Consider the following 24,856-nt stretch of genomic DNA (forward strand, 5'->3'; position numbering starts at 1 on the left):
TGAGCAACATATTTACTCAGTTAGTGTCTTGCTGCTCAGTTGTCAGGTGTCCTGTCTTGCTTTATCTCTCGTGTCAGCCACCCAGGGGGGCTTTGAACCCTGGCCTGTACCTGTGTCCTGTGTCTCTTGTTTCAGCCACCCAAGGGGACTTCGTACCGTGGTCTGAATCCTTGTTTCTGTGCCTTGTCCCGTTCCTGACCCTGTCTGAACTTAGTCCTATACCTGTGTCCGTTTGTATCCCTGTCTGTACCCTTTCCTATTCCACTGTTTCCTTGTGTTCACTCCTTCTGCTCTTTGTCCCGCCTCCTGCGGCTCTGCTCTTTGCCCCGCCTCCTGCGGCTCTGCTCTTTGCCCCGCCTCCTGCGGCTCTGCTCTTTTTGCTCTGCCTCCTGTGGCTCTGCTCTTTGCTCCACCTCCTACAGCTCTGCTCTTTGCTCCACCTCCTGCGGTTCTGCTCTTTGCTCCGCCTCCTGCGGTTCTGATCTTTGCTCTGCCTCCTGCGGTTCTGCTCTACTCCAGCTTCACCTCCTGTGGCTCTGTTCTGCTCTTCGCATCATGCGGCTTTGCTCTGCTCCCACTCTGTGCCCTGTGTGTCCTTGTCCCTCCAGTCTGTACTGGTTCCTACCTGCTCCCTTATCCTACTCATTCCAGCCTGTGTTCCCGTGTCTCCTGAAACAGTTCCTGTCCCTTCAGTCTGAACTGGTTCCTATCTGTTTCCTACCTCATACCTGCCTATGTTCCTGTCCTACCCAAACCAGTTCCAGTCCGGCTAGCTGTGCCCACCTGCCTGCCTAAAGTGCCAGCCGTGCCAGCCTGCCTGCCTAGAGTGCCAGCCGTGCCTGTCTGCCTGCCTAGAGTGCCAGCGGTGCCCACCTGCCTAGAGTGCCAGCCATGCCTACCAAGTGTGCCAGCCGTGCCCACCTGCCTGCCAGAGTGCCAGTCATGCCCGCCTGCCTGCCAGAGTGCCAGCTGTGCCCACCTGCCTGCCAGAGTGCCAGCCATGCCCACCTGCCAGAGTGCCAGCTCTGCCTGCCAGAGTACCATTTGTGCCTTTCTGTACTTGCTCGCACCTGTCACTTGTGTTTTGTCCCTCAGCTGTCACAGCCAGACAATGCCCTGGGGTGATATCTGGCAGCTACCTGCCGCACGAGCCTGACCTCACCATCAGAGGCTCCACTGAACACCAAGGTAGCTGCTTAGTCACCCTTCCAGGGTAGTCTGGTTTATGGCACAGTGGGGCCACATTCCCCTCGCTCACACCACCCAGTCAGGGTGTGAGCGTGACACTGAGGTTCCCCGTCCATTTTCCTCTCTGAGGGCGAAACAGAGGATGCCGCTTTCCAATCCTTCTCAGACCGTAGGTCTCGGACGTTCCCGGTCTTCCCACTGTACCTAACTGCTATTACTCTCTTACTGCACTTGTCCCCTTGTTCTCGTGTAAACATCAGCCCCGAGGCCCTGAACTGCTGAGCTCCTCTTGAACTTGTTACTGCAACAATCTCACTTATCCTCATCCCACGCTCTAACTAACTAAACCCAGGAAGTGTCTCAACTATAACTACCCTGGCTCCTCCTACTCGGAAATTCCCTACTTCTTATCCTAACCTTATTTTATCTCCTAATCTGTAGTGCTCCCCACTGTTCTAAACTGTATATTACCCATTACAATAACCAAACCTTACTCTAGCACTGTATGTATCTCCCTATCTCTATCCCTAGCCCTTAACCCCTTAACGACCGCCGATACGCCTTTTAATGGTGATAGTTAAGGGTACTTAAACCACTTAAAATTAACGGCGCTGTGGTAAAAGTGTTTAGCACCCCCAGAGTCAGATTTTCTCTGGGGTCTCGGCTGCCGGGAGTAGCCAAGACCCCAGAGAACATGATTCTTGTAGGTTTTTATTGACCCTGGGGTTGCGATTGTCTTTATTAACTGTATAATGGCGACCGCAAAAAAGTGCAATCTGATAATTAATTTCTTTGTCCTCTGATGTGATCGCACATCAGAGGAGAGAAAAATGGGGTCACCGATCCCCATGATACCTCCGTTGTCCATCCATGGCCCTCTGACGTGCCACGTGTCTCTGGCTTCTTCTTCCAGGAGAAAATGGTGGGCGCATGTGGAGTGCGCCGGCTGAGATCAGCCGGCCGGCACCTGGCAACAATAGGGAGATTTTTCCTGTTGGTTCATTTTGGTCACTGTGATAGACCCTATCAAAATAAAAACAAATAGTAAATAACCACCCCTTTATCACCACCTTAGTTAGGGAAAAATAATAAAATAAAGAAAAAATATTTATATCCATTTTCCCATTAGGGTCATAGTTGGGCTAACGTGAGTTGAGCTAAAGTTAGGGTTAGGGTTGGGGCTAAAGTGAGGGTTAGGGTTGAGATTAGGGTTAGGGTTGAGATTAGGGTTAGGGTTGGGATTAGGCTTATGGTTAGGGTTGGGATTAGGGTTAGAGGTGTGTTGGGGTTAGGGTTGTGATTAAGGTTATGGTTAGGGTTGGGATTAGGGTTAGGGGTGTGTTGGGGTTAGGGTTGGAGCTAGAATTGGGGGGCTTCCACTGTTTAGGTATATCAGAGGGTCTCTAGACGCGACATGGCACCACCATTGATTTCAAATGGTGCTCACTCCATTCTGAGCTCTGCCGTGCGCCCAAATAGTGGTTTAACCCCACACATGAGGCATCAGCGAACTCAGGACAAATTGAAAATAACTTTTGAGGTCCAATTTCTCCTGTTACCCTTGGGAAAATAAAAAAATGGGGGCTAAAAATCATTTTTGTGAAAAAAAAAATTATTTTTTATTTTTACAGTTCCTTGGGGGGTCTAGTTTCCAAAATGGTGTCACTTGTGGGGGGTTTCTACTGTTTATGCACATCAAGGGCTCTGCAAATACAACATGATGCCCGCAGATTATTCCATCAAAGTCTGCATGTTAAAACGTCACTACTTCCCTTCCGAACCCGGACGTGTGCCCAAACAGTAGTTTTTTTTCCCCACATATGGGGTACCAGCATTCTCAGGTCAAATTGGGCAACAACTTTTTTGGTCCAATTTTTCCTGTTACCCTTGTAAAAGTAAAAATTTGGGGGTGAAAAGATCATTTTTATGGAAAAAACATGATTTTTTTATTTTCACGGCTCTACTTTATAAACATCAGTGAAAGAATTGGGGGTTCAAAGTGCTCACCACACATCTAGATAAGCTCCTTGGGGGGTCTAGTTTCCAAAATAGGGTCACTTGTGAAGGGTTTCTACTGTTTAGGTACATAAGGGGCTCTGCAAATGCATCATGACACCCGCAGACCATTCCATCAAAGTCTGCATGTTAAAACGTCACTACTTCCCTTCCAAGCCCCGACGTGTGCCCAAACAATGGTTCCCCCCCAAATGTGGGGTACCAGCGTACTCAAGACAAACTGGACAACAACTTTTTTTGTCCAATTTCTCTTGTTACCCTTGTGAAAATAAAAAATTGCGGGCTAAAAAATCATTTTTGAGGAGAAAAAAATGATTTTTTAGCCCGCAATTTTTTATTTTCACAAGGGTAACAGGAGAAATTGGACAAAAAAAGTTGTTGTCCAGTTTGTCCTGAGTACGCTGGTACGGGGGGGGGGGGGGAACCATTGTTTGGGCACTTTGATGGAATGGTCTGCGGGTGTCATGATGCATTTGCAGAGCCCCTTATGTACCTAAACAGTAGAAACCCTTCACAAGTGACCCTATTTTGGAAACTAGACCCCCCAAGGAGCTTATCTAGATGTGTGGTGAGCACTTTGAACCCCCAATTCTTTCACAGATGTTTATAAAGTAGAGCCGTGAAAATAAAAAATCATGTTTTTTCCATAAAAATTATCTTTTCACCCCCAAATTTTTACTTTTACAAGGGTAACAGGAAAAATTGGACCAAAAAAGTTGTTGCCCAATTTGACCTGAGAATGCTGGTACCCCATATGTGGGGAAAAAAACTACTGTTTGGGCACACGTCTGGGTTCGGAAGGGAAGTAGTGACGTTTTAACATGCAGACTTTGATGGAATAGTCTGCGGGCATCATGTTGTATTTGCAGAGCCCTTGATGTGCATAAACAGTAGAAACCCCCCACAAATGACACCATTTTGGAAACTAGACCCCCCCAAGGAACTGTAAAAATAAAAAATATTTTTTTTTTCACAAAAATGATTTTTAGCCCCCATTTTTTTATTTTTCCAAGGGTAACAGGAGAAATTGGACCTCAAAAGTTATTTTCAATTTGTCCTGAGTTCGCTGATGCCTCATGTGTGGGGGTAAACCACTATTTGGAGAAAAAAATTATTTTTTATTTTCATGGCTCTACGTTATAAACTTCTGTGAAGCACTTGAGGGTTCAAAGTGCTCACCACACATCTAGATAAGTACCTTAAGGGGTCTAGTTTCCAAAATGGTGTCACTTGTGGGGGGTTTCCACTGTTTAGGCACATCAGGAGCTCTCCAAATGCGACATGGCATCCGATCTCAATTCCAGCCAATTCTGCATTGAAAAAGACAAAAACGGCACTTCTTCTGTTCCAAGCTCTGCCGTGCGCCCAGACAGTAGTTTACCCCCAAATACAAGGGGTATCGGCATATTCAGGAGAAATTGCACAACAAATTTTGTAGTTCATTTTCTCTTTTTACACTTGTGAAAATAAAAAAAAAAATTGGTTTTTAAGTAAAATGTTTGTAAAAAAAAAAGTTTAATGTTAATTTTTTTCTTACCACGTAAATTTTTTTGTGAAAAAAAGTTAAATGTTCATGTTTTTTAAACATTCCAAAAATTCCTGTGAAGCACCTGAAGGGTTAATAAACTTCTTGAATGTGGTTTTGAGCACCTTGAGGGGTGCAGTTTTTAGAATGGTGTCACTTTTGGGTATTTTCTGCCATATAGACCCCTCAAAATGACTTCAAATGTGAGGTGGTCCCTAAAAAAAATTGTTTCGTAAATTTTGTTGTAAAAATGGGAAATCGCTAGTCAACTTTTAACTCTATAACTTCCTAACAAAAAAAAACCTTGTTTAAAAAATTGTGCTGATGTAAAGTAAAGCTGATGTGGGAAATGTTATTTACTAACTATTATGTGTGACATATCTCTCTGATTTAAGGGCATAAAAATTAAGAGTTTGAAAATTGCAAAACTGCAAACATTTTCGCCATATTTCCATTTTTTTCATAAATAAATGCAAGTAATATAGAAGAAACGTTACCACTATCATGAAGTACAATATGTCACGAGAAAACAATCTCAGAATCAATGGGATCCGTTGAAGCGTTCCAGAGTTATAACCTCATTAAGTGACAGTGGTCAGAATTGTAAAAATTGGCCCGGTCATTAAGCTGCAAATTGGCTCTGTCACTAAGGGGTTAAAAATACATAACTTACACAGTATACAAACATCATAACATTATTTAGCATATTACTACACAATAAAACAGTACCGCATATCACACCATTTTACACATAAAACGAATCCGCTTTATTAGGAAGGAACGTGAAGGGACGCAGGGCATAACTTGGCTCCCCAACACACCCCTTACACAAGGACAGTTATCACTGAGGTTTTCCCATGCAACCTTACTCCTTGCCTGTAATGGGGACTATACTGATATGTGATCAAGTGTTTCAGATCTCCTGACAATAGGATAGCAATGGTCTCTGAAAAGCTTTGAGCTGCCACTGGCCACATAATACTTCCCTCCCAGGCTTGTTAACTTGCAGCGGGTGGGTAGAGCTGACGTCTGTATGGCCCAGAAAATCAGGGCATGTGAGTCTCCATAACAGATTGGCAGTGGCTGTAAGAAGGGGAAGAATGACATCTGTTGTAGGGCAGTAATAGAAGCCATAATATTTATCACCAAGTTTTCTCCAAAAACAATAATGCTAAGTAACTGAGCAATGAAGATAATTTGTTAACACAACACAGAAAAGATGTCACAGAAAGAGAGAATAATTGTATAAGAAAATGAGTGGGATGCAAATGCAATTTTTTTTAATATACTACATCCCAAAGGGAATGTGTCTCCAGGTTTTTTATCATTTAATTTGAGAGCAGCAAGATGTTGAGACAGAGACCCTGATTCCGGTGATATATCACTTTCTGGGTTGCTTGCTGTAGTTTTTAAAAAGTCACTGTTCTATATTCAAGAAGTTATCACTAGAGGACTAGTAAACCTGCTGCCAGGTAGTCCAATCACACCCGCACACTGATTGTCAGCTTTCTGCCTATTCACAGTGTACACAGAAAGCTGCCAATCAGTGGTGTGGGTGAGGTTATACAGAGCTCAGAATTCAGGGAACTGCTAGATCTACAGCAGATAAAGCACTGATTTTATCAAAACTGAAGTAAGCAGCCAAGTAAATGAAACATCTTTGGAATAAGGGTCTCTGTCCTTACATCATTATGCCCTCAGATGAGGTAGGATAAGTGGATGACAGATTACCTTTAAAAAGATACAAATCTTAACAAACATTTAAACATTTTCCTTTTGCTGTTTTTCTAATTTTCCAGATATTGAACTATTCCAGAGGTACACTGTGAGACTGTATCCATTGTATAAAGACTACATAGGAGTGGCGAGAGAAATTGAGGTGTATTCTAAAGAAGGAGGTAATGCACAGCTGAATCCAATGAGTTTTCAGATCATACCTGCCATTAAATGGTGATGCCCACAATAGAATCTTCTACCTTTGTGTCTTTTTTCATATTTATCTTCCCCTTGGTGCATCCATCTTCCCAGAGTTGAATGAGTCCTATTGTAATCTGCTAATCTACATTTCCCTGCAACACCCTGCTTCTCCTCAGTGCTGCAGACCCCTCCCTGTACTCTTCTCCATGATTCCCGAGCTGCCGCCTTTATCTGGTTTTGAGTTTAAGGCTACGGTCACACGCTCAGTATTTGGTCAGTATTTTACATCAGTATTTGTAAGCCAAAACCAGGAGTGAATATAAAATGCAGAAGTGGTGACTTGTTTCTATTATATGTTTCCTCTGATTGTTCTTCTCCTGGTTTTGGCTTACAAATACTGATGTAAAATACTGACCATAACTGAATGTATGAACGTGGTCTAAGGGGGCAGACAGACGTCCGTATTTCTTGTGCAGGGATCGCATTGGAATCCTAGGACTGACTGTTGGCTCTCCTAATAGAAATATATCACGCTGTCAGGCTCAGGTCAGGAGAGGTTCCGGGCCAGTCCATGCACTGCGATATGATCCTCACACAAGAGGTGGCCTCCTGTCTGCCCCCTTACAGCTGTACTCAGTCTGCCATTGCATGTACCAGGCTGGTTAGTAAGATGAACTAAATTTTTGCCTGCTGAAATGTTTTCAATGCATACCTGGGGACTTTGCGGAAAATCACTCCTCTGCACTGCAACCATGGCAGCAATTTGGCCATGTGGTGTCCGAGTTTAATTCCATAATTGTAAGCCAAAGCCAGGAGTGGATTTTTTCCAATACAAAGAAAACTTGTGAATCTTTCTATTACAGTTTTTATCCCTGTAGATTCAAGTCCTTACTTGGGCTTACATATACTGACCAACTACTGGTGTGTGAGTAAGGCATTCTACAAGGTTGTTACTAAAATCAGATCAATCATTTCCCCAAATTGTGAACGTGACTGTCTCCGTGTTCTCGTTTGCATTGCAGAGGGGGAACAAGGCTGCGTACTACTAAATGCATTACTCCCGTCCATAAAACGGGATTTTTTTTTCTACGCAAATGAGTCGCCCGCCCGTGGCCCTGGGCGCCCATGTAAAAGGGAGATTGAATAAAGTTTATGTTTGCCACCTGTGGTATTCGGTCAGTGGGGACCGACGCTACTTTAAGGGGTCCTCTAGGGTGATGTTATGGCAGCTAGATGGTAGAACTTCCCACAGGTGAAGTATGTCCCCAGGGCTCCCGGTGTGTAGATGGAAGATGATGGTAAATGGTGCAGTAAGGAACGAGGACACAGGTTTGCAGTCTCTTTACCTTGTTTACTGAAGACTTCAGGCAGCCACCGTCCAGGGTACCAGATCACAGGTTAGGCAGAGTCCTGCCGGCTTGGAGGCAAGTTGGGAGTCCCCTTTCCAGATGGAGATTAAAGCCTTCCTCTACCGCGGTGGTGTTGTAGTCCCTTGGCTATGCCTATGGCTTCTGATAAGGTCGTCACAGTTCTTCTCTCTGTCTCCCATATAGGATAGGATATAAACCCATATGACAGGTGACTTGAGCCTTTTTACAGGGACTCTATCATGCCCCGGGCTCTTTGCATCACTGTGCCTCCTGGGTATTGAGGCGGACAGATAACTTGCAATTCAGCTATCCTGCCCGTTTCTGCTGTAAGTCTTAGGGTACCGTCACACAGTGGCACTTTTGTCGCTACGACGGTACGATCTGTGACGTTCCAGCGATATCCATACGATATCGCTGTGTATGACACGCAGCAGCGATCAGGGACCCTGCTGAGAATCGTACGTCGTAGCAGATCGTTTGGAACTTTCTTTCGTCGCTGGATCTCCCGCTGTCATCGCTGGATCGGTGTGTGTGACACCGATCCAGCGATGCGTTCGCTTGTAACCAGGGTAAACATCGGGTTACTAAGCGCAGGGCCGCGCTTAGTAACCCGACGTTTATCCTGGTTACCATCGTAAATGTAAAAAAAAACAAACAGTACATACTTACATTCCGGTGTTCGTCAGGTCCCTTGCCGTCTGCTTCCCGCACTGACTGACTGCCGGCCGTAAAGTGAAAGCAGAGCACAGCGGTGACGTCACCGCTGTGCTGTGCTTTTACTTTACGGCCGGCAGTCAGTCAGTGTGGGAAGCAGACGGCAAGGGACAGACACCGGAATGTAAGTATGTAGTGTTTGTTTTTTTTTACGCTGGTAACCAGGGTAAACATCGGGTTACTAAGCGCGGCCCTGCGCTTAGTAACCCGATGTTTACCCTGGTTACCCGGGGACCTCGGAATCGTTGGTCGCTGGAGAGCTGTCTGTGTGACAGCTCTCCAGCGACCACACAACGACTTACCAGCGATCACGGCCAGGTCTGTTGTGAATTCTGTGGTTGAATTCACTCCTGTGGTCACAAGTGGTATTGCAGCTTCTGAGCTTCCTCCCTCAGGTGTTCTGGTGAGCTCGTTGGCTGCTTTGTTATTTAACTCCACCTGATTCTGTCTTCCTTGCTCCTTGTCAATGTTCCAGTGTGGGACCTGAGCTCCTGGATCTTTCCTGTGGCCTGCTGCTCTGCTTAGATAAGTGTTTCTTTGCTTTTGTTGCTACTTTTTCTGTCCAGCTTGTCTATTCGTTTTTGCTGGAAGCTCTGAGACGCAAAGGGTGCACCGCCGTGCCGTTAGTTCGGCACGGTGGGTCTTTTTGCCCCCTTTGCGTGGTTTTTTGCTTTAGGGTTTTTTGTAGACTGCAAAGTTCTCTTTGCTATCCTCGCTCTATCTAGAATATCGGGCCTCACTTTGCTGAATCTATTTCATTCCTACGTTTGTCTTTTCATCTTGCTAACAGTCATTATATGTGGGGGGCTGCCTTTTCCTTTGGGGTATTTCTCTGAGGCAAGTCAGGCTTGTTTTTTCTATCTTCGGGCTAGTCAGCTCCTCAGGCTGTGCCGAGTTGCATAGGTAGTGACAGGCGCAATCCACAGCTGCCTTTAGTTGTGTTAGGATAGGTTCAGGTATTGCGGTCTACAGAGATTCCACGTCTCAGAGCTCGTTCAATTGTTTTTGGGTTATTATCAAATCACTGTATGTGCTCTGATTGCTGGCACACTGTGTCTCTGGATTTCCTACATAACAGTACAAGGAGCCATTCTAATGATTCTCAATAGAGGGAAAAAAGAAGTTCTGACATCATTTTTTTTTCTCAGCTCTGTCTTCAGTCTTTTTTTTCCCCTAGACATTTGGGTGTTTCAGGACACAGGTGTGGACATGGATATTCAGGGTCTGTGCTCTTCAATGGATAATCTCGTTACAAATATATAAAGGATTCAAGATACAATTGATCAGAAATCTATGTTAGAACCAAGAATTCCTATTCCTGATTTGTTTTTTGGTGATAGAACTAAATTTCTTAATTTCAAAAATAATTGTAAGCTATCTCTGGCCTTGAAACCTCATTCTTCTGGTAATCCTATTCAACAGGTTTTGATTATTATTTCCTTTTTTGCGCGGCGACCCTCAGGATTGGGCATTTTCTCTTGCGCCAGGAGACCCTGCATTGAGTAATGTAAATGCGTTTTTCCTGGCGCTCGGATTGCTTTACGATGAGCCTAATTCAGTGGATCAGGCTGAGAAAAATTTGCTGGCTTTGTGCCAGGGTCAGGATGATATAGAAGTATATTGTCAGAAATTTAGGAAGTGGTCTGTACTCACTCTGTGGAATGAATCTGCGCTGGCAGCTTTGTTCAGAAAGGGTCTCTCTGAGGCTCTTAAAGATGTCATGGTGGGTTTTCCAATGCCTGCTGGTCTGAATGAGTCTATGTCTTTGGCCATTCAGATCGGTCGACGCTTGCGCAAGCGTAAATCTGTGCACCATTTGGCGGTATTGTCTAAGATTAAACCTGAGCCTATACAGTGCGATCGGACTATGACCAGAGTTGAACGGCAAGAACACAGACGTCAGAATGGTCTGTGTTTCTACTGTGGTGATTCCACTCATGCTATTTCTGATTGTCCTAAGCGCACTAAGCGGTTCGATAGGTCTGCCGTCATTGGTACTGTACAATCCAAATTCCTTCTGTCCATTACCTTGATATGCTCTTTGTCATCGTATTCTGTCATGGCGTTTGTGGATTCAGGCGCTGCCCTGAATCTGATGGATTTGGATTATGCTAAACGTTGTGGGTTTTTCTTGGAGCCTTTGCGGTGTCCTATTCCATTAAGAGGAATTGATGCTACACCATTGGCCAAGAATAAGCCTCAGTACTGGGCCCAGCTGACCATGTGCATGGCTCCTGCACATCAGGAAGTTATTCGCTTTCTGGTGCTGCATAATCTGCATGATGTGGTCGTGTTGGGGTTGCCATGGCTACAAACCCATAATCCAGTATTGGATTGGAACTCTATGTCGGTATCCAGCTGGGGTTGTCAGGGGGTACATGGTGATGTTCCATTTTTGTCTATTTCGTCATCCACTCCCTCTGAGGTCCCAGAGTTCTTGTCTGATTATCAGGATGTATTTGAAGAGCCCAAGTCCGATGCCCTACCTCCGCATAGGGATTGTGATTGTGCTATCAATTTGATTCCTGGTAGTAAATTCCCTAAAGGTCGTTTATTTAATTTATCCGTGCCTGAACACACCGCTATGCGCAGTTATGTGAAAGAATCCCTGGAGAAGGGACATATTCGCCCATTGTCATCACCACTGGGAGCAGGGTTCTTTTTTGTAGCTAAGAAGGATGGTTCGCTAAGACCGTGTATTGATTACCGCCTTCTTAATAAGATCACTGTTAAGTTTCATATCCCTTGCCATTGATATCTGACTTGTTTGCTCGGATTAAGGGGGCTAGTTGGTTCACTAAGATAGATCTTCGTGGTGCGTATAATCTGGTGAGAATCAGGCAAGGAGATGAATGGAAAACGGCATTTAATACGCCCGAGGGTCATTTTGAGTATCTAGTGATGCCGTTCGGACTTGCCAATGCTCCATCTGTTTTTCAGTCTTTTATGCATGACATCTTCCGTGAGTATCTGGATAAATTCCTGATTGTTTACTTGGATGACATTTTGATCTTCTCGGATGATTGGGAGTCTCATGTGAAGCAGGTCAGGATGGTTTTCCAGTTACTGCGTGCTAATTCTTTGTTCGTGAAGGGATCAAAGTGTCTCTTCGGTGTGCAGAAAGTTTCATTTTTGGGGTTCATTTTTTCCCCTTCTACTATCGAGATGGATCCGGTTAAGGTCCAAGCCATCCAGGATTGGACTCAGCCGACATCTCTGAAAAGTCTGCAAAAGTTCCTGGGCTTTGCTAATTTTTATCGTCGCTTCATCTGTAATTTTTCTACCATTGCCAGACCATTGACCAATTTGACCAGGAAGGGTGCTGATTTGGTTAATTGGTCTTCTGCTGCCGTGGAAGCTTTTCAGGAGTTGAAGCGTCGTTTTTGTTCTGCCCCTGTGTTGTGTCAACCGGATGTTTCTCTTCCGTTCCAGGTCGAGGTTGATGCTTCTGAGATTGGAGCAGGGGCGGTTTTGTCACAGAGAGGTTCTGGTTGCTCAGTGTTGAAACCATGTGCTTTCTTTTCCAGGAAGTTTTCTGCTGCTGAGCGTAATTATGATGTGGGCAACCGAGAGTTGCTGGCCATGAAGTGGGCATTCGAGGAATGGCGTCATTGGCTTGAAGGAGCTAAGCATCGCGTGGTGGTATTGACTGATCATAAGAACCTTACTTATCTCGAGTCTGCCAAGCGCTTGAATCCTAGACAGGCCCGTTGGTCGTTATTTTTTGCCCGCTTCGATTTTGTGATTCGTACCTTCCAGGCTCTAAAAATGTCAAGGCGGATGCTCTGTCTAGGAGTTTTGTGCCCGACTCTCCGGGTTCATCTGAGCCGGCGAGTATCCTCAAGGAAGGAGTCATTGTGTCTGCCATCTCCCCTGATTTGCGGCAAGTGTTGCAAAAATTTCAGGCGAATAGACCTGATCGTTGTCCGGCGGAGAAACTGTTCGTCCCTGATAGGTGGACTACTAAAGTTATCTCTGAACTTCATTGTTCGGTGTTGGCTGGTCATCCTGGAATATTTGGTACCAGAGAGTTAGTGGCTAGGTCCTTCTGGTGGCCATCTCTGTCACGGGATGTACGTGCTTTTGTGCAGTCCTGTGGGATTTGTGCTAGGGCTAAGCCCTGCTGTTCACGTGCCAGTGGGTTGCTTTTGCCCTTGCCGGTCCCGAAGAGGCCTTGGACACATATTTCAATGGATTTCATTTCTGACCTTCCCGTTTCTCAAAAGATGTCAGTCATTTGGGTGGTCTGTAATCGCTTTTCTAAGATGGTCCATCTGGTGCCCTTGGTTAAGTTGCCTTCCTCCTCTGATTTGGTGCCTTTGTTCTTCCAGCATGTGGTTCGTTTGCATGGCATCCCTGAGAATATTGTTTCTGACAGAGGTTCCCAGTTTGTTTCGAGATTTTGGCGAGCCTTTTGTGGCAGGATGGGCATTGACCTGTCTTTTTCCTCGGCTTTCCATCCTCAGACTAATGGCCAGACCGAACGAACCAATCAGACCTTGGAGACATATCTGAGATGTTTTGTTTCTGCAGACCAGGATGATTGGGTGTCCTTTTTGCCGTTGGCTGAGTTCACCCTTAATAATCGGGCCAGCTCGGCTACCTTGGTCTCTCCATTTTTCTGCAATTCTGGGTTCCATCCTCGTTTCTCTTCAGGACAGGTTGAGTCTTCGGACTGTCCTGGTGTGGATTCTGTGGTGGACAGGTTGCAGCAGATCTGGACTCAGGTAGTGGACAATTTGGCCTTGTCCCAGGAGAAGGCTCAACTTTTCGCTAATCGCAAACGCCGTGTGGGTCCCCGACTTCGTGTTGGGGATCTGGTTTGGTTATCTTCTCGTCATATTCCTATGAAGGTTTCCTCTCCTAAATTTAAACCTCGTTTTATTGGTCCGTATAGGATTTCTGAGATTCTGAATCCTGTGTCTTTTCGTCTGACCCTCCCAGACTCCTTTTCCATACATAACGTATTCCATAGGTCGTTGTTGCGGAGATACGTGGCACCTATGGTTCCATCTGTTGAACCTCCTGCCCCGGTTTTGGTGGAGGGGGAATTGGAGTATATTGTGGAGAAAATTTTGGATTCTCGGGTTTCTAGACGGAAACTCCAGTATCTGGTTAAATGGAAGGGTTATGCTCAGGAAGATAATTCCTGGGTTTTTGCCTCTGATGTCCATGCTCCAGATCTTGTTCGTGCCTTTCATGTGGCTCATCCTGGTCGGCCTGGGGGCTCTGGTGAGGGTTCGGTGACCCCTCCTCAAGGGGGGGGTACTGTTGTGAATTCTGTGGTTGAATTCACTCCTGTGGTCACAAGTGGTATTGCAGCTTCTGAGCTTCCTCCCTCAGGTGTTCTGGTGAGCTCGTTGGCTGCTTTGTTATTTAACTCCACCTGATTCTGTCTTCCTTGCTCCTTGTCAATGTTCCAGTGTGGGACCTGAGCTCCTGGATCTTTCCTGTGGCCTGCTGCTCTGCTTAGATAAGTGTTTCTTTGCTTTTGTTGCTACTTTTTCTGTCCAGCTTGTCTATTCGTTTTTGCTGGAAGCTCTGAGACGCAAAGGGTGCACCGCCGTGCCGTTAGTTCGGCACGGTGGGTCTTTTTGCCCCCTTTGCATGGTTTTTTGCTTTAGGGTTTTTTGTAGACTGCAAAGTTCTCTTTGCTATCCTCGCTCTATCTAGAATATCGGGCCTCACTTTGCTGAATCTATTTCATTCCTACGTTTGTCTTTTCATCTTGCTAACAGTCATTATATGTGGGGGGCTGCCTTTTCCTTTGGGGTATTTCTCTGAGGCAAGTCAGGCTTGTTTTTTCTATCTTCAGGCTAGTCAGCTCCTCAGGCTGTGCCGAGTTGCATAGGTAGTGACAGGCGCAATCCACAGCTGCCTTTAGTTGTGTTAGGATAGGTTCAGGTATTGCGGTCTACAGAGATTCCACGTCTCAGAGCTCGTTCAATTGTTTTTGGGTTATTATCAAATCACTGTATGTGCTCTGATTGCTGGCACACTGTGTCTCTGGATTTCCTACATAACACAGGTCGTATCGCTGGTCGTGATCGTTGGTAAATCGTATAGTGTAACGGTACCCTTAGAGTCCCTTACAACCTCGGTTGTCCGGATACTGGTTATCTGCGCTTTGCCAGGGAGACAGTCTGCTCACTGCTATCTTCCCCCTGGTGTCCTCGCCTGTGCTTCTCTCTCCTACACGCTCGCTACAATCTGTCCAGTTTTCAGTGTTATCTCTTTCCAGGAGCTGCAGCACTTTCTAGTGGCTGCACAGCCCATCTGCTTCCTTCCCCTCTGTCTCTCTGACAGGAATTGACTCACTTTCCCTTCAAACCACAATATATATAGGGGAGTCATCTAGGAATAGGATCAAAAGCTCCCCCTTGTGGCCTGGAGTGTGAACATGTTGCATGTTTGTGTTTACCTGGTGAAAGTTATCCTTCCTTTCCTCCAAGCGTGACATCACCCTCCCCGTGTGGAAAGCCACGCCACTGGGACGACCAGGACCCTGGGGTGCCACACAAACCTGAGGTCCGTGTAGAAATTTGCTTATGTGCAGTAGCAGATAAGCTACAATTTGCCCATCTCCAGTTTGTGTGAGGTCTCTTGTGCATACGGACTGCATACAGACTAATATTATGCTTGTCTGAGTCCTAATGGCTCATTTATGTTTGTTTGTGTTTGTTTTTCATGTGTTTTCATTGACAGAGCACTGACACATATTTTAGAGGCTATGCAAATTATCTTTTCATAGAGTATAAAGGTGGTGAACTATGCTGTCGCATTCCTACCACTGAAGACATCAATTGCGTCATGTGTATTATGTCATGCGTCTTTTGCATACTGTATATTGTGTCATGTGAATTGTATTGCATTGTGTTGTTTGCCTGTGTAATGTATAGAGTGGGATAAGTATTTTTATCATAACATGAATAGTGTTTTGCAGTGTTATAGGGAATGTATAGTGTAAAAAAAAGTAATGTAGTTCATAGAGTGTAGTGTAACTAAGCTCTGCCTAGCAACAGACAACAGTGTCAGAAGTACAGTAGTTAACTGTTGGGACTGGCCCACAGGGGGAAGTCTTAGTGATAGGTACAGGACTATACTTCCTGGAGAGAGTGAGATAGAGTAACAAGTGTGCAGGACTGCCAATGGACTCCAGCGAGGAATAGCGAGATCCCAAAAGAGTTACTGACGAGATTGAAAAACATTCCAGAAAGATTTATCCTATGAAATTCTGAGTTACGAAAAACCCGAGAGCTTGCTAGTGCCAAAGGTAACCAAGTAATGAGAAACTCGCTGATCAGGACTGTGGAATAGAAGCTGGGTTGTGGTGACGTAGAGACGAAACAGATAAGCTACAGAGCCCTGGAGTAGCCTACAGAGGAAGGATACAGTAGGAATGAAAATGCTTCTTACTGTGAAGGAGACATGCTTAAGACTGTGTACTCGCTATCCCTCGTACATAACCCTTATCAATTTCAGTAAAGTCCATGTTTTAACCGAAGTCTGCTTTATTAATCTGTGAAATTCGTGGTCCTGGCCAGCCAACACCAATGGCTAAAGGTGGCCTGCACGGGCGCAAAACCCACACAACACTAAGGCTGGTTTCACATTTGCATTGGGCAGAGCTTCGGAGGGCTGCGTAGTTGCTCCGTTAAGCCCCACCCACTGTTGCACCTCTTCCATACAGCTCCGCCTACGTCAGCATGCGTCCTGCGTACCTATCCTTAACATTGGGTACACAGGCCATGCGAATGTATGCGGATGCCTCCTCGCTCATTGTTACAAGAGGAAGAGGACTTTTGCCATCTATTGGAAGTAGATATCCAAAAATATTGACCCTTTAATGTGCCTAGCCATATGACTTAGGATATAAGCCAAGAATTGCAATTTGCATGTTTAATTTCCTAGAAGAGCATTGCAAGGCCTATAAGCCTCCTTACTCTGGCATGTCAAGTATGTCAATCTCCAAAAGGAGAAACTTGACCTCTCAGATTCTAAAGGTTGCAAACATCAGATATTTTTTTTGACAGATGGTCCTCATGTAAAAAAAAAAAATTCCGTCCGAGGCGGAATTCACACATGCGTGTTAAAAGATCCGTGTAGGGACTGAAGTGCCCTGGCCAATTGTGGAACTCTTGACGATAACTAAGGGCCATTTAGACAGGGCCTGTCAATAGGTCTGCACAGTGAGATATATCAGCAGACTTTTGGAGCAGAGAAGGAGACAACTGCACATGCTCAACTGATCGCAATAGAACTACAAGAGGATGTATCCAATATAAATGGATGGAAAATAAATTACATCGGGAGCATCATTAGGGGCAATAATTTCAAAAGAGAATAATTTGGAAAAAAATTATAGTTTTATACAGTAAATTAATTAATCTGTATTTACAGAATTATGACACCAAGGTATGATGGAAATAACTCATTGGGATAGGCCGGAAATAAGTGTATTTAACAATTTTCTGTAAAGCTCTTGAATTTCCATTATCCATAAATACTTGAGCTTCTGATGAAAAGACAACACAATTTGATGACTATCTGTTTTTGCCACGCATTTAGTCAACTATGGTTCAATGGTTATTGGAATCAGAGAAAGATAGACAAAAATGCAACTTTTCCTAATAAACGTGATCTTTAAAGTGCATGTAATGTAATGTAAATGAAATCTCCGCAATTTATGGTATAGTATATCTTTTGTTCCGCAGCACCAGATTTTTCTCCAAATATTACATTGTTAACTGTCAGCAAATCCCAGGCAGAAGTGGAGTGGACACATATTCCTGTACAGAGAAGCAAAGGATTCATTAAGAACTACACCATTTTCTGGATTGAAAAAAGTGGAAAAGAGCATAGTAAGTGTTCTAATATGTATTTGCCACATAGCACAGAAAAAAAGATGTCTCCGTGCTAAAGAGAAGCTGTCATTAGGATTTTATACACCAAACTGGAGACCTTGCTGAAGTGGCATGGGAACAACATGAGGAACACCTCTGGATGCAGTATATAATGCAAAATAGAAAAGAGAAGAAAAAAAGCCATTTCTCACCGTATTTGCCTGTATTTTTTGGCAATCAATTAATTATTTTATGATGTGGGGTCCCCCCTATTTTTATTAACCAGTTAAGGCAAAGCAGACAGCTGCGGGCTGATATTATCAGGCCGGTTAAGGTCCATGGTTATTGGCCCCTTCCCAACCTAAAAATACCAGCCCATAGCCACCCTAGGACTGGCACATCACATTAGATGCATTGGTGTCCTGTATCAGCTCCTCCCGATTGCCCTGGTGTGGTGGAAACTGGGGTAATGGTAATAGGGGTTTATGTCAACAGCTGGCGCTGACACCAAGCCCTGAGGTTAATAATGGAGAGGTATCAGTCAGATATCCCCATTACTAACCCTGTAATTAAAACTCAATAAACACAAACACAGAAAAGTCCTTTACTTTAACAAAAAAACAAACAGACATCCTCTTTCACCAATTCATTTCCCCAAAAAAGTCTCATGCTGGTCTGCCATAGTAAATTGGATACACCATAATCTGCATCTATGTCCCACGATGAGCCACATTCAAAATCCCAGCATATGGAGCCCTGTTCACACCAGCACACACTGCCAGATCTTGCAGCGCTCTGTGACAGCCAGGAGTGTCTGTGACCGGCAGTGACGTCAGTAAGTCACAGACTGTTTCCCAGGCTGTCACACAGCATCTGTGACCAGCAGTAACCTTCCTGACATCGCAGCTTCTCAAGCTATCCTCAGCATAAGAACCAGCAGCGGCTGCTACAGCATATCAAGCTTCATTCTGTGAATGAGGCTTCAAATGCTATGGAAGTTGGAGTGGTGATCGTGGTGCAGTGGAGTACGTTAGACCGTCGCTTTCTAATAAATGGGTAAATGAGGGGAATTGTCGGGAAGTGTTGTGTTATATAAAGGACTTTGTGTGTGTTTATTTGCTTTTAAATAATTTAACTGCCAGTTAAGCTTAATGAATTTTCACTGTTTCCCCCGTCCATCTCTCTCGACAGACCTCATGAAGCGATGTGGCCAACCAATCACAGTAATGCAGTAGCCAACATGGCTACTGCATTACTGTGTATGGCAGTCAATCTACGCATGTTGATTGGCTGCCTTACAGCCGTAAAATATGCAGGACAGTGACTCAAGCATTGCGCTTGAGCATCCCCGATACTCAGCTGAGTAAGGGGCGTGCCCGAGCACCCTAATGCTTGATCAAGTAACGAGCAGTGCCAAACACGCCTGCTCATCACTAGATACTATGTTATAAGTAATAAGGCACGGCGTTATACATAACAAGAAGGAATAATATGGAATAAGGGATAGTATTATACATAACAAGAGGAGACCCCATATCCTGAGGGACTGCACTTTACACAGGTAGGTGTACACAACTGTTTTTTTATCTCCATCTGAGAAAAATAGTCCAATTATTCTGATCAAACTCTGATCAGAGTAGCATTAGATTCCATAATACAAAGCATATTTGGAGGCCAAATGGCACTGCATATCACCCTCAAAACACGATCCCAACAGTAAAGTTTGGGAGTGGGAACATCAAAGTCTGGGGCTGTTTTTCAGCATACAGCACTGGAAAACTTCATATAATAGAAGGAGGTATGAATTGACAAAGGTATGGGGCATTCTTGAAAAAATCTGCTGCCATGAAGATGAAGCGAGGGTGGACATTTCAGCAAGACATTGATCCCAAACACACAACCAAGGAAATTCTCAGTTGGTTTCAGAGAGAGAAAATAAAGCTGCTAAAATGTCCCAGCTAATCACCTGACTTTTCCAATAGAAAATTTGTGGAATTCTGGAAGGAACTAAAGCTCATAATTCAGAGAACGAGAGTATTTTGTGTGGAAGAATGGGCCAAAATCACACCTGAGCAATGCATGTGACTAGTTTCTCCTTCATACAGGATGCTTCTTGAAGCTCTCATCACCAAAAAAAGGCTCCCTGGAACTTTTCAACCTTTTCCCACATATCATGCTTCAAACATAAAGATACCTTGGTCTTCATGATGCTCTCTGTGCTTCAAACAGAACCCTGAGACTATCACAGAGCAGGTGCATTTATACGGAGACTTGATTACACACAGGCGGATTATATTTATCATCATTAGGCATTTAGGACAACATTGGATCATTCAGAGATCCTCAATGAACTTCTGGAGTGAGTTTGCTGCACTGAAAGTAAAGGGGCTGAATAATATTGCACACCCCACTATTCAGTTTTTGTTTTTCCACAAAAATTTAAAATAACCAATAAATTTTGTTCAACCTTTTCACAATTGTGTTCTACTTGTTGTTGATTCTTCACCAAAAATTTACATTTGGTATCTTTATCTTTGAAGCATGATATGTGGGAAAAGGTTGAAAAATTTAGAAATACATTGGTGATGTGTTCAATACTTATTTCACCCACTGTACATATATTACATTTGCTTCCTGAAAAAATAATCCCTCACCCTGCGTCACTAAATACTGATACAGTGGGGACAAAAAGTATTTAGTCAGCCACCAATTGTGCAAGTTCTCCCACTTAAAAAGATGGGAGAGGCCTGTAATTGACATAATAGGTAGACCACAACTATGAGAGTCAAAATTTAGAAAACAAATCCAGAAAATCACCCTGTCTGATTTGGTAAGATTTATTTTTCAAATTAATGGTGTCCACAAAATAACAGAAACGTTTCGGTCCTACATCCGGACCTTCATCAGGTACAGTTGATAAATGTGACCAAGCGAGTGGACCCACAGAATTGCTGATTGTGGAATGAAATCACATTTGTGTGTGAGCGCTGCCTGTATGTGGGCAGTATGACCCCAAATGAAGCGATATACCTTAAGTGCATGGACTAGTGGTGGATTCCGCGTCCCACACAGGCACGGCACTTATGTCCTGATATTTTAAGGTACATTGCTTCATTTGGGCCAAAACCTACTCTGGCACCTTTTTACGGCTGTGCACACATCTACTTTTTCTTACAGAAAAGGTGTGACCTCTGTCATTGCCAACAAAGGATATATAACAAATTATTGAGATTAACTTTTGTTAATGACCAAATACGTATTTTCCACCATAATTTGCAAAATAAATCTTGCCAAATCAGACAAGGTGATTTTCTGGATTTGTTTTCCCAATTTTGACTCTCATAGTTGTGGTCTACCTATGATGTCAATTACAGGCCTCTCTCTTCTTCTTAAGTGGGGGAACTTACACAATTGGTGGATGACTAAATACTATTTTTCCCCACTGTATGCACCCACCATTAAAAATATAAATTGATAGTCCACCACTGTGCTCCTCAATAACTATATTTAGCCACTTTTCACCACTCAATAAATATATAAATTAATTAGCCTCTGTGCCCAACCCCCAATTTATTACCAGTCACTTTCCTGCGTCTTCAATGCTCCACCCTGTGCACCTCCCGTTACCCCGAATCATTATAATACTATTTTCTCCCCCCAATTTTTTTACAATTACACAATCTCCCCCAACTCATTATAGTTGTATACCCCCAATTCATTATAGTGTATTATCCTCTCTCCCATCACCAATTCTCCCACCCTCATTATAATGCTCTGTGCTCTCTGTCATTAACCCACCCCAATTCAAAATAATGATCTGTGCTCTCTTCCACCCACCTCAATTCATTGTAATGCTCTTTGTTCTCTCTCCCACTCCAATTCATTATAATACTGTGCTCTCCCATCCCCCCACCCCCAATTCATTATAATGTTCTGTGCTCTCTTACACCATCAATTTATTGTAATGCTCTCTCCCACTTCCCCCACCCCTAATACATTATAATGTTCTGTGTTCTCTCTCCCCCCACCCACAATTCATTATAATGTTCTATGCTATCTCTCCCCCCACCCACAATTAATTATAATGTTCTGTGTTCTCTCTCCCCCACCCACAATTGATTATAATGTTCTGTGTTCTCTCTCTTCTCTCACTCACAATTCATTATAATGTTCTGTGTTCTCTCTCTTCTCTCACTCACAATTCATTATAATGATCTGTGTTCTCTCTCCCCCACCCACAATTCAGTATAATGTTCTGTGCTCTCTCTCCCCCCACCCACAATTCATTATAATGATCTGTGCTCTCTTTTACATTACAAATTAATTACTTTAATCATGACTGGATTATGCACTATATGGAAATAAATACTTTTATATTGTTTTAGGTTCAACTCTCAATAGCTCAAGAACAAAATACAACATACCATATTTGGTGCCATCGACCACATATCAAGTATTTCTAAGGACCTCAACATCTGTAGGCAGCAAGAATGGGACTGTTATAATGATTCGGACGTCTGCACTTGGTAAGCAAGATGTCCAAAGAATATTATTTTAAAACCTTAATAACCCCACACACATTAAAGAAAAGTCACTTTAACCTGATGATTTTGGTAGGATCAGACGACAATCTTACGTGTATTGGGATTTCCAATTCGACATCACATATGAAGTTAGAGTAGGATTGGACCTGTTGAACTTCAACTCTTTTTGTTCTTCTGGGAGATAATCTTCTGCCAGAACTAACTTATCCCTCTGAAAATATATGCATTCTAGGGTGAGCTGAGTGTTAATATATATTGCGGGAGTTAAGCCATATTGGTATTGGCTAAACCAGTTATCTAAGGTGGTGTATGATCACCTAAATAGGCCAATGTAAGAACTAACTCTCAACTTAGGCCACAATACACATAGGCTTCATACTCCTGGTCATGCAACACAGATCAATAGTATGGTAACCTTAGCTCCAGTGTTCTCTTACTGTATCTTATACGTATATAGAGAAGCACAATGCTTTTTTCCTGTTACAGATTCCATGATAATCTGCAAGAAAAATATTGTATGTACCGTATATTATTGAGTAGATTGCCTCATTGAGTGGCTGTTAGTCCTTGATGCAGACCAAAACATACTCCATGTGCCAACTTATGGGGTCCTTGCATGTATTAATTCAAGGATCCAAAACTATGAACATTAAGTGGTCAGTTAACGGTACACATTTCTAGGGTAATTACCATTGCTGAAGCTTAAAAGATGGGATGCCAAATGATCAGAATAAACATACAAATTAGAAGGAGGCAGAAAGTTTTTAATATGGAGCTCATCCATACAGACATCAATATAGATATAAGATCAATACTAGGACTACTAAATATGTTTAAACGGCATCTGTCGGTAAGATGTTTACCACAAATCTATTTATATGTGCATGAAGCGCTTATATAGATAAGTCCAACAGTACCTTTACAAGTCAGGTCTATTTCTCCATTACTGAGAAATCAGCTTTCAAATTGATATGTAAATGAGGCTGGAGATCTGAAGCTTCTATCACTCCAGCTTTATTCCACTCCTAGCTCCATGTTAAGGTATTGCTGGACTTTTATTTGAAAGAACGACGTGTGCATATAATACAGATTCTCTTTAAGGATGAAATACACCAAGGTGAGCTATGATTTACATAGTCGTCTCTTGAGATTGGGACTTAGGGTACCGTCACACAGTGCAATTTTGATCGCTACGACGGCACGATTCGTGACGCTCCAGCATCGTAACAATATCGCTCCAGCGTCGTAGACTGCTGTTACACTTTGCAATGTACGACGCTGGAGCGATAATTTCATGACGTATGTGCGATGTAGAAGCCGTTGGTTACTATGCGCACATCGTATACGATATATGTTACACCATGCGATCATGCCACCACAGCGGGACACTAGACGACGAAAGAAAGTTTCAAACGATCTGCTACGACGTACGATTCTCAGCGGGGTCCCTGATCGCAGGAGCGTGTCAGACACTGCGAGATCGTAACTATATCGCTGGAACGTCACGAATCGTGCCGTCGTAGCGATCAAAATTGCACTGTGTGACGGTACCCTTAGCTGTCATTAGATTGCCATCATTTGCTCATTTATATACAGTAATCTTAGTTTCACTGAATATAATAAGTCTAGAAAACCTTGTTAAAATGTAAGGTTTTTGTCATGTAAAAATATCACATCAAGATCAAGAATCATTTCAGAACTTTTTCACCTTTATTGTCATCTATACATCTATAATTCAACTGCAAAACAAATTGAAATATTTTCAGGGTGAAAAACAAGAAATAAAGAACTCCAATAATGTGGCTACGCAAATATGGCCTCTGCTGTAAAATGCAGCTATGAAAAGGTCAGGAAAATCCTACTAGAGCAGCTAAACTTTATATGGGGTTAATCAGAATCTCTGTAAATGATGGCAGTTGTGTTCTGACTACTATTAACATGAGTTGGAATGTGATTGGATAATTCTGGACACAACCACATCCCCAATTATAAGAAGGTGTTCACACTGAAGACAGCACAGTTTGGGGATTTGGGCCTCTCAGTAGGGTACTGGTTGGCTGAATGAAACCTTATTTCTAAAAACCCACACATCCACCTTTTCCTCGTGTATAACACCTACCACTAGGTATAAAATGTTTATTATTTCGAAATTGTTACTTTACTTAATTTATATCCCTAATTTACCTTTTACCATACAGATAAAGAAGACATCAATATGATGCTCCTGATTTTCTCTCTAATTGGATTCCTCATTATTCTGTTCATGATTATTACCTGCATCATGAAACATGAAAGGTATGCTTGGTGTCCTTTTAGCCTACCTCTATAATCCCTCCTTTACCTAGGACATCACTTCCATTTTCTACATAATCCAATCCTACAAAGGTTCTCCAGTTGTCCTGTGTCCACATTGCTTATCTTGTGCTTTTTTTATCACAACAGGATGAAGAATCACCTATGGCCTGTTGTTCCAGACCCAGCCAATAGTCAAATGGGAAAATGGGCCTCCTTCTTAGAAAAGGTGACAAGGCACCAATTTTATTCTGGTTTTATAAAAAGAAACACAGTGTTACATTTCTTCTACGAGTTACCAGTCTATCGTAAATATGATACACAACATAATATAAAAAGTTTTGGGACCTGCAGAACACACCAGATACGCCAAAAACCAAATATCATATGGCAATTAAAGTTTATTAATGATCGTCTGTGTGCCCACTAGCATCAAACAACATACAC

The 24,856-nt window shown here is 43.3% G+C and overlaps 1 protein-coding gene across 1 annotated transcript in view; it reads left to right on the forward strand.

Moving 5' to 3' along the window:
- Window positions 1-24,856, forward strand: part of CSF3R (colony stimulating factor 3 receptor) — a 111,576-nt gene that overhangs the window by 85,699 nt on the left and 1,021 nt on the right. Inside the window, exons 12-16 of the mRNA XM_069756878.1 lie at window positions 6,529-6,627; window positions 17,445-17,591; window positions 21,959-22,099; window positions 24,316-24,412; window positions 24,560-24,638. Of these exons, the coding sequence (XP_069612979.1) occupies window positions 6,529-6,627; window positions 17,445-17,591; window positions 21,959-22,099; window positions 24,316-24,412; window positions 24,560-24,638 (563 nt within the window). The remainder of the gene's footprint in view (window positions 1-6,528; window positions 6,628-17,444; window positions 17,592-21,958; window positions 22,100-24,315; window positions 24,413-24,559; window positions 24,639-24,856) is intronic.

The sequence above is a fragment of the Ranitomeya imitator genome, chromosome 3 (genome assembly GCF_032444005.1).
Source record: "Ranitomeya imitator isolate aRanImi1 chromosome 3, aRanImi1.pri, whole genome shotgun sequence".
Classification (NCBI taxonomy): Eukaryota; Metazoa; Chordata; class Amphibia; order Anura; family Dendrobatidae; genus Ranitomeya; species Ranitomeya imitator.